The sequence below is a fragment of the Plasmodium fragile genome (assembly GCF_000956335.1).
Source record: "Plasmodium fragile strain nilgiri unplaced genomic scaffold supercont1.5, whole genome shotgun sequence".
Lineage (NCBI taxonomy): Eukaryota > Apicomplexa > Aconoidasida > Haemosporida > Plasmodiidae > Plasmodium > Plasmodium fragile.
This window is the reverse complement of record NW_012192585.1, coordinates 59203-69419: the sequence shown is the minus strand read 5'-3', so window position 1 is coordinate 69419 and position 10217 is coordinate 59203. Positions and strand designations below refer to the sequence as shown.

The window sequence follows — 10217 nt, the reverse complement described above, 5'->3', positions numbered from 1 at the left end:
AAAAAAAAAAAAAAAAAAAATACAAAATAGCTAGCTATATCGCAGACAGCCCTTTCGTTTACATCTTTTCACCTGAACAGTTCAGAAAAAAAAAAAAAAAAAAATATTCCCATTTCCCTACACTCTGGAAAAAGGGGAAAAGCAAATAAATACACCCCCACCGTGTGATACCCGTCGGTTGTCTACATAACCCCTGCACTGAACGCGCGCCCCCCGCAGAAATACATATGCGTCCCAAGCATAAGAAAAAGGAAAATGAGCAGCGCAGTGATCAAGCCAAGTAATGGTGAAATGCCAAAGAATAAGGAGGAGCAGGAAGAGGAGGTGATGAAGAACGAGTACCAAGTAGAGACAAACAAAGAGCTACAAGTAAACTTAAACTTCCACAATAACAACATCATATCCAATATATTTTCAAATTTGAGTCTTTTTGATTATTTAACAAACATCTTCACGATTAACAACAAGACATATATGTTAAAATATTGCAATAAGCTAAATGAGGACAGTTTTTACATTTCGTATTTCCAAAAAGTGAATGACAAATTTGCTCAGATATCCCCATGGCATGACATTGATTTGATGAATGAAGACGGGACGTATAACATGGTGGTCGAAATTACAAAGTACAATTATATAAAATTGGAGATTCAGTTGAAAGAGAATTTTAATGTTATTAAACAGGACACGAAGAAGGGCAAGCTGCGTTATTACCACAACTCCATTTATTGGAACTATGGCGCCTTTCCGCGCACGTACGAGTACCCCAAGCACATTTACACCTGCCAGACTGGGGACAACCAGGACTTGTTCTTCACGGGGGACGACGACCCCCTGGACGTGGTGGACATTGGCCAGAATAGCCTCAAGATGGGGCAGATCGTCCCAGTCAAGGTGGGCTCCGCTGGAGGCCCCACATGATATACGTGACATGTGCGCGTCTACTCCTGCGCGTGTGTCCGCTGCCACCCCCCCTTCACGTGCACCGTATCTCCCCCTTTTTTTTTTTTTTGCTAGGTCCTCGGGGCTTTCACCCTCATTGATGAGGGACAGCTGGACTGGAAGATCATCGCAATCAATGTTCGTACTGAGGAGATGCTGCACGCGAATACCCTGAACCGCGTCATCCCTACTGGGTAGTTTCCTCACTGCTCGGTTACCCCCTCACTGCTCTGTTGTTATTTTCCCCTCCTGTAGAAATACGACAAACACTTCAACGACGTGAAGTCCCTGGAAGACGTGGAGAAGTACTACCCGCACACACTGAACATGCTCCTGGAGTGGTTCCGCTCCTACAAAATGGCTGAAACAAAAAAATTAAATATAATCTCCAAAAAACTGTACACCAAAGAGGAGAGCGAAGAGTTGATTAAAAAGACACATGAATATTATTCTGAGTTTCTACGGGACATGAAGAAGTTCGAATATGACCAGACGAGTCAAAGCACCTGTGGAATTAGCACAAAACAGCATTCAGGCAGTAGTGACCTCAGCCTGAGTACCCTTCCAAAGAAATCTGAGGACGACTCTCTCCACAACAGTCTTCTGCAGGACATTAGCATTTCCTACTATATGGCCGATCCAACGTACAAGCCGAATGAAAACATATGGATCCACTGAGAGGGGTGTTTGCGTGTGTGTGTCTGTTTGTTGGGTGAAAAACGGGGGGAAACCTTTTTTTTTTATAGCACGACGTGCATTCTGGGGGGGGAGGGGAGCAGCGGCGCTTAGGCGCGACCAGGTCTTGTACCCCAATTTGGCGCACCTGTAAGGGTGTACGTATGTGCAGCGCGCATCGCCCGTCACACCTCCCTCCCCCGATTCGCCACAACACAAGTTCGAACAGACTTCCAATTTGACTTCTCCCCCTCCGCCGCGGTTGCAACTATAGCTACAACTGTAAATGTAACTGTGCGTGTACAGTTAAAAAAGACAAAAAAACAAAAAACAACTTTTATGAAGAGTTCGCCTCCACATTTGCCCTGCAAAATGAATCTCCCCCAAAAAAAAAAAAAAAAAAAAAAAAACTGAAAGTGGTCGAATGTATTCTTAGCCGTTGTATGTGTGTGTCTAGGAAGTCTCCAAGCGGGGCAGGAACGACGTTCATGTGTATGGTTGCTGTCGTGTATTTGGAGCCAACTGTGCCACTTGCGCTATTCTTGGCCTCTAGATCAGGACGCTTTAAATATGGAGCCCCACATGTACTTGTGATTGTTGTCCTTGTAAATGTTATACACGAGGCAATAATTCCGTTTCATCATTTGGTTGATCTCTGAATCATCCATATGGGTAATTTCCAGCAGGGGAAATTCACCTGCACTTGTTTTTTCGTGTCCCTTTTGCGTGCAGACAATACTTGCTACTCCCACGTCTTCTTCCTTATCAGTGAGGGACCAAATGGAGTCAGCAGAATTAATTGGCTTGTTGAAGAAATCCTTTACAATGGTATGACCACATATTGAAAGGAAGAAAAAAGTATTGTCCACGTCGATGTGTATATCCTGTTTGGTGACGTATGAACGAAGTGGAAAATACAAAACGAATGAATGAATTGTTTCCTGCCACACATAATGCTTTGCTCTACCTTCAATTTTCTCTCCAATGTCGTAACCTTTTAACTGTTGCTTTTTTTTTATATTATCTGTGTAACCGCGGCTACATTTATTTTCACTCATTTCCTTTTGAAATTTTTTAAAATATTTTTCTGTTCTCTCCTTTCCTCGGTCGTCTAGCTGTGGGTACAGGTCCCTCCACATGTAGTGGTTCGGGTCGTATTTCATTTCGTTTTCCAACTTCTTCATTAGGAACTGGCTCTTAATTGCGATGTCCTTCTTTGATTCGTACTCCTCCCGCCTGCGCTCTATTTCCTCGCGCCTCGACCCTCCGTCTGCACTGGATGCGGCGGGCTGCGTTTCACTCGATGCGGCTGGCTGCGTTTCACTCGACGTGGCCGGCTGCTGCTCACTCAGTGTGGAGGGCTGCTTCTTATTAAGTATGGCGGGCTGCTTCTCACTCGATGTGGAGGGCTTGCAAACCAAGTTGCCCGCGTCGCCCCCCGAGTAGGACTGCAGGAAGCTGCTGGCCTTGGCTTCGTCGGCGAACGTTTCTGGGGTTATGCCCAGCCACTGCTCATCCATCCTGTAAATGTTACAAAGGTAAATTTCCATTTTGACCCAGCTCTCATTCGTAATGACATCATACACACGTTTGTCCTCATCGTTCATGGGTTCCTCTTGAGGAGAAAAAAGACCAAACAAAAAATTATTGTTAATATAAAATATCGCCTTTTCGAGCTTCTTCATTGTTAAAATACATTTCTGTATAATCTGGTGACTGTACATGAGGGGAAACTCCAACATGGTGGAATTCGTATTTTTATTATTCAAAATAACTCGGTCGCTACACGTATCATATATGTTAAACTCGATGGTGACGTTAGACTTCAAGTACCTCTCCACATCAACATACGAATCCAAGTCGCTACTTAGGATGCTGTTGGAGGATAAAAAATTTTTTACTTGTTCGTTTGGTACCTCTTTTGCGTCGTTACTGTTTTGGGGGGACTTTTTTTCTGTAGTGTCCTGAATAAGTTCGTCCTCCCCTTCAGTCACCAGCTGTTTTAGAATGTTGCCTCGGTTCAGGGACAAAAAATATTTTCTTAAATTTTTTTTATTGTATAGTTTTAGCGACTCCATTTGTGCACTTGTCTTGTTCTCCTCTGGGGGGTCCAAGCGGAAGTGGTTTACAATTTTTTCTCCCCCGTCTGGGCTGTAGTTGTCCGCGAGGTCCTTCTCCATCATGTAACCCGGCTCCGGTGAACTCTTCTTCCCCTGCGCCGCTCCCACCACGGGTGTTGAGGCGGCTTCCCCCGCGTAGGCGTTGCGCATCCAGCTGCACACGGCCTCCACCAAGCTCTTCGAGTCTGCGTACAGACCCCCATCATACACGTGCTTCAACACGTCGTACATGCCAAGGTCTAAAAATTTCTCACTAAAGACATCCTCCTGCCGTTTTAACTTCTCCACTACCTTTTTCTTCTTCTGCACTTCTCTCCTTTCCAGCACATCGTCCTGCTTCCCCTTGATGTACGCCTGCGCCCTTTGCATAGCGTTGGCCAGATTTTCCTCATTCGGGTGTGGAGGGCGCTCTCCTTTGTTCACCTCCTCTACCTCATTTGTCTCCCTCACCAATTCGTTTTCTTCACGCTGGTTGTCCGGGCCAAGGTGTGAATCACAAATTTCCTGCGTCCCCCTCATGCCACCCTCATCCCCTACACACCTCTCGTGGAAGGCAAAAATGGACCATGCTTTGCCTGCATGTTGGTCACGTCCCTTGTAGTAGCGCCTACTTCCAGACTGTGCTGTGGAGAGGTAGGTTATTTTATTTCCCTCCTTTTTTGCATTTCTGCATTTTTTTTCTCCATCTTGAACATTTTTGTTCCTTCTATGTGGATGTGGGGGGTTCAAGAAAAGGTACCTGCGAAGCCTAGCAGGTCGCTTTACGATGGTGATGTGGTTGGAGTTTAAGCTAGGCCACGGGGGGGAGAAGGAGGAATGTCCTTTGTAACCTTTTCTCCTTCTTTTTATGCACACCTGGCTTCCCCTTTGGAGGGTCACACTTATGCCTGTGGTGTGGTGGTCAGTGACACTTTTACTAGAGTGTGAAAGAGCCAAGCAGATCACCATGAGGAGGCATACCATGTTCATCCTTAGAGAAGGGCGTCCCCAAGCATTTGTCAAATGGATTACAAACTGGTGGGGTGTTTTTGCCGCCTTGTGTGGTATATATTTTTTTTTTTTTTTTTTTTTTATTCCACTTGTGCGAGTGACCTATATGCTACAATGTATCATCGCTTCCACACAGGTGTTTCCCCATGTTATCGTTTTTTTTTTTTTTTTTTTTTTTTTTTTGAGGATACCCTGCGTCATTTTTTCGCCACACCTAAGCGAGACCCGAACATGGGGTGCTATATAACACAAACGGTGTGCACATATTTGTTGGGGAGGTGACTTCCACTGCGTTTTGTGCACGTTGGATGTGATAACCACACACACACCCCTTGAGGGGCTGCCTGCTTGGAAAGTGTGCCCATTCTTTTCTTTCCTATTGGTGGAGGGTACTTTGTGTACATTTCCCAATGATCGAGTGACACGCAGAGGAGGAGAGCTAACAACTGGTGATGCCGCACTCAGGCACTTGTAAAATACATTTTTGTCACCGTGGCAGCGGTACAAGAAGCACCGCTATGGACTTGAACAGGGGGTGGGCGCTTGTATATGTATGTGTGCGAGAACGGGAGGCGTTGTGTCCTCACCCCAAATGGACCTATCGGACGTATCACGCCTACCAACCAGGCCTCACAATTGCATAAACACTCACCCATTTGGTGACAACACAAGCATAAACACACAATGGTGAAAGAGTGGCGACCGTTCCATTTTGTTGCATGTGGGACAACCCACTGCGTGAGCAACATGTGATTGTACATCGTTCCCTATACAGATTGAAATATGAACAAGCACGCGCGTGCATTTGCGGGAAAAAAAAAAAAAAAAAAAAATTACACAGTGGGGTTATTTCCCCTCAACGGTGTGAAGAGCAGTTCCCCCTTCCCCTTTTCCACACCACCCACTGGGGCGTATGCACAGGAGGAGTGACTTCAAAATAAATTTACACGCCAGTAAGTTCCCTCGCGCATTTATTTTTTTCCAAACCCATTCGCTTCACCGATGTGTTAACTTTGCCAAAGCGCTCTCTCTCTCGCGGCGTGTTTGCATTCGCCCTTTTTAAAGTAAAATCGCTCGAAAAAAAAAAAAAAAAAAAAAAAAAAAAATTGCAAAGGGGAAGAGAGAGGCGGCCCAACGGAAAAACATCTTTGTGTCGCGTTCGTTCCGGAGTGATCAAGCAGCGCAAGTAGACATATAACTCGCAAAAAAAAAAAAAAAAAACAATTAACACACGAATTAACCAAATGATAAAGTAAAAGTATTCACCCTTCGGGGGAACTGTTACCGCCATTTTTGTTTTCACGGCAGAGGCCTGCGCAACGGCCTGTGCGAAAAGCCCCAGACGCTTGGCGAGGTGGGCGCGCGGTCAGTTTCCCCTTCAAGGGTCTCCACCAGTGCAGCACACCTCGACGCGGCCAAATCACGACGCGCCAAATAAACAAAGTTGCAACTGAGTGCTTCCCACGATGAGCGGCGGGGGTGAGGTCGTGCCCAGACTCAGCTTTGAGGAAATGCGGAGCGAGATGAGCAAGTATGGCGTAGAAATAACGCAGGGGACTCTGAAAAATCCCACGACAGAAGACATGCAAGGGGTGTATAGTATGTGTATAAAGCACATCCTAAACAAAGACATTAACAATATACGTATTGAAGAATTCACAGGGGACTTAAAAAGTTCCATGCCGTCCATTGACGGCATTCAAATTTTGCCCAACGAAGGAAAGAACCACTTACAGGCGATTGGAAATTTGCGTTTCATTCGCCACTGTGAACAAATAAATAAAATTTTGTGTGTAGAAAATACACTGAGTTATTTATTCAAGCCAGTGAGCAGTCACATGACAAGACTTATAAATGCATTCATTCACTTCACCAAGTATAAGGAGCAAATTTACCTGGACAATGAAATTAAAATTAAAAAAATTCAAGAGGGGAAGAGTGAAGACTTTGCATTGGATTCTGAACTTAAAGGAGTGAAGAACGAATTACAATCTCTGTTAGAACATTTTGAACAAATAAAAAACAGTGTCCTTAGTGAAAAAAATAAAAAAAGGGATTACGAAGAAGAAATAATTAATAACCAGAATTTACTCAACGCACAACAGAGCACGATCATTTCTTTAAGAGCGACAAAAGACAAAATTGCAAATGAAACAAATGAACTGATATTTCAGTTTTCTCGCTTCAGACAAAAAAAAGAAGACCTGGAAGATCAAATTGTCCCTTCACCTGAAAAGCTACAAGAATATAATCAGGAGTTGAAAAATCTCCTCCTACAACACATGTCTTACTTCGAATCCGATAAGAAAAAAAATGAAGAAATTAAAAATAAAATAAACGTGGCGGACTTATGTTTGAAAAAACTTGTAGAGCTGTTAACCTCGTTGACTAGCCATTTTAACGATACAATAAAATATCACATACAAAAAAAGGAGGAGTTAAAAAATTTGGAAAAGCACTTGAAGACGTTGAAAGGTGATAAGGATAATTTAACCATGAGGAAGAAGGATCAGGAAAAAATTTTGCGTGACACAGAGCAGTATTTTGCTGAGCAAAAGGCCAAGTGGAATGCCAAAGTTGAAGGAGAGGAAAAAAACGTACTCGTTGTGGAGAAAAAAGTCAATCAATTGTATGAACAAATAGACCAGCTGAACAGGCAGGCTGATAGGGAAGCCCAAGAAATTGACTCCATCGCCAAGCTCATTCAGGACACGCTCGAGAGCTACAGTCGGAACTTTGCTGTAGTGGACGACCTGACCGAGCGCACACGCAATTCGCACGCTGTGCTCTCTACCAAGGTCCGCACGCTCGTGTTGCCCTGCGCGGGCAAGCCCTAACCCGCCACGTGCAAATGTGTGTATGTACAGTTACTGTTGCACGTGCCACAGCGTATTCGCGTATGCGTCCTTTCACTCGTGTTGGAATTCCCACGGAGAGTATCCCGTTTTTTTTTGTTTTTTTTTTTTCTGTTCGCGCACCCGCCCGCACAGACTGCACTACTCAGAGCTGCAAAACGTTTAACCGCAAACGCGCCTGAACTGTTCAGGCAAATTGAAGGGTCCTCATTTTTCACGACCTCACGATCCCGTCGCTTAGTTAGGGGAGTGCTTTTCCCAGTGAGTGTGAAAAAAAAAATAAAATAAAATAAAACGCCCAGTTGCGCGCCATTCGCCGGGTGTAACTGTTCTTGGCACAAAAAAAGTAAAAAAAAAATGAGTCATACTTATTTTCTACAATTCAATAATGTTCATAAAAATGTTCCACACCGAAAAAGGGGCAGAGGAAAGGATGGACAGGATATGGTGTACGGAGAGAGGAGAAATAATTCGGTGTGCAACGCAAATGTTCAGCAGCGAAGTGGTAAAAAAAAAAATTAAGCCAACAAAAGGAAAAAAACAAACCAGCTACAAAATCAATTAAAAATGAATAAACATGAATTATAATTTCACAAGGTACACAGATAACGTTATTATAGACATATGTGTGCATGAAACAAATTTGGGGATGGAGAAAAAGCACATGTATTTTGAACGCAAATTATATATTATGTACTATGCATTTCTGCACACGTGCTGGAAATTGCACACATGCATTCATGTGACGAAGAAGAGGTGGAGATGGAAGAGGAAGAGATGGAATAAGGAGGAAAAGAGGGGGGAGGGGGGATAAAGGGTTAAACAAAATATCCTTCCAAGGGTACACAGACGAGTGCACAGACGGGTGCACAGTGCGCTAGGGGTGTTTTTGTGTCCATGTCACTTGCCATTAGCTACCGTTTTGCATTTCAATCGAGAGGCTGCATCGAAGGGGGGACAAGTGGGAGGGATGTATTTATAAACGCGTGTGTAATGTTATGTGGGGATAAAATGGTACAGGCGAAACATATATACATACATATATGTATACATACACATGGAGGTGCAGCGGTCCCGGGGAGGGACACGAAACAACCGGTTGGCTGTCCTGGCTTTACCTTCTCAACCCAAAGTTGGCCCCACTGCCACGTGTCTTCTCGTAGTCCCTATAGCTATGGCGGTAAATGTAAAACAGGGGGCATGCGAGAACAAGCGCACCAGCAATCTGTAAAAGGGGAACGCGACATAAACATAATTAAATGTGGTGCTCGAAGCAACTGCAACCTTTGCGCCGTGAAAAGAATGATCTCTTCCAAATGACTCTCTGTTTCGCAAGACACACACGAAAAGGTTATCCCCGCTGGGCTACCCTCATGTGGCCTCTCCTCCTGGTCCACTTACATAATTTCCAATCAGCGTCGGCAGTAAGTTATTTATGTACACACTGGACCAGGTCACCTTAGCCTTAATCATGAGCGCGAGGTTAAGTGTATACATATTGGCGATGATATGCTCATATCCTGCAATGGCAAATGCGTAGACAGCGAAAAATACACTAAAGACCATGCCGGACCCGTCCTTAATGGTGAGTACAAAATACACAGCTAAACAAACAAAGATGTTACATCCAATGGCTAAACATATGCATTGGATAAAGGTGTGGTTCACTTTCTTCACTGCAATATCATTTAAAAATTGAAAAATGTGATTCTTATTTATATCGTCATGCTCTTTGAAGGCCCCTGATAGGTGTGAAACGAAAAAGGCAAAGGATACTGCTCCTATGTAGTTACCAAAGAGAGAGATAGTCATTACTCTTAAATATTCTAATACGCTGACTTTCCTTTGAAGCAAAGCTGTTGTCACGGCCAGGGTGTTCCCTGTGAAAAGGTCCGAGCCAGTCGCTATAATGCATAAGAAAGCTATTGGAAAGGTGAACCCGTATACGAATGCGCTCATGGAGATGCCCACGTATTCGCGTAGCTTGTGGTAGTAAAAGTGGCCGCCTGTAATGGGGAGGGGGTGTCATACGGGCACATGTAACACGTGTAACACGTTTTAGCCGACTAGCCGGTTAGCACATGTAGGCGACCCAACTCAGACGCGCGCCAAGTGCAACAAACGGGGGTTGAGCTCACGATTGTGTGTCCATGCTGCGCGTCCCCACTTCAATCCTCTCTCTCTTTATGACTCTCCCCTCGAGCATTATCAACCTGCTATCCCTGAGGCGTGCGCACATACGCCAACGAAGAGGCCAGCCAAGATGGCCTTGGCCAGCAGCGACAAATTCGGGTAATGTGCCTTGGACTTTCCATACTCAACACAGCGAATGTAGGACTCCTCACTGGTGCAAGCGGTCTTCACGCTTATGGGGTCTATCATGTATTTACTGTTACCCTTTGACATTGTAGGTGCAGTGGAAAAAGGTACAAATAGAAAGGTGCAAGAAATATAGCAGCAAACGGGGGGCAAAATGGAGGCAAAAAAAAAACGCAAGGGCAACAAAGAGGAGCCACAAAAAACAAAACTTCCTCCTTAAGTGGAAGTCATTCGCCTTGGATGTAATTTCAAATGGGGCAATAAATTAGGTATAGAAAAAAAAAAAAAAAAAAAAAAAAAAAAAAAAAAAAAAAAA

The 10217-nt window shown here is 44.3% G+C and overlaps 4 protein-coding genes across 4 annotated transcripts; 2 read left to right on the top strand and 2 right to left on the bottom strand.

Annotated features, from left to right (window-relative positions):
• Nucleotides 1–255: 255 nt before the first annotated feature.
• On the top strand, nt 256–1620 carry AK88_00589 (uncharacterized protein; the record flags this gene model as incomplete). The annotated part of the gene is made up of 3 exons (XM_012478237.1): nt 256–894; nt 1018–1080; nt 1198–1620. The coding sequence occupies 3 exons, from the start codon at nt 256–258 to the stop codon at nt 1618–1620; spliced, it is 1125 nt and encodes a 374-aa protein (XP_012333660.1).
• Nucleotides 1621–2171: 551 nt separating this feature from the next.
• On the bottom strand, nt 2172–4706 carry AK88_00588 (uncharacterized protein; the record flags this gene model as incomplete). Its single annotated transcript, XM_012478236.1, has 1 exon — nt 2172–4706. One exon carries the CDS (start codon nt 4704–4706, stop codon nt 2172–2174), a length of 2535 nt encoding a protein of 844 aa, XP_012333659.1.
• Nucleotides 4707–6193: 1487 nt separating this feature from the next.
• Nucleotides 6194–7564, top strand: AK88_00587 (uncharacterized protein; the record flags this gene model as incomplete). The annotated part of the gene is made up of 1 exon (XM_012478235.1): nt 6194–7564. The coding sequence occupies one exon, from the start codon at nt 6194–6196 to the stop codon at nt 7562–7564; it is 1371 nt and encodes a 456-aa protein (XP_012333658.1).
• Nucleotides 7565–8492: 928 nt separating this feature from the next.
• Nucleotides 8493–9988, bottom strand: AK88_00586 (uncharacterized protein; the record flags this gene model as incomplete). The annotated part of the gene is made up of 4 exons (XM_012478234.1): nt 8493–8523; nt 8701–8807; nt 8984–9588; nt 9796–9988. 4 exons carry the CDS (start codon nt 9986–9988, stop codon nt 8493–8495), a joined length of 936 nt encoding a protein of 311 aa, XP_012333657.1.
• Between the last annotated feature and the right edge of the window lie 229 nt (nt 9989–10217).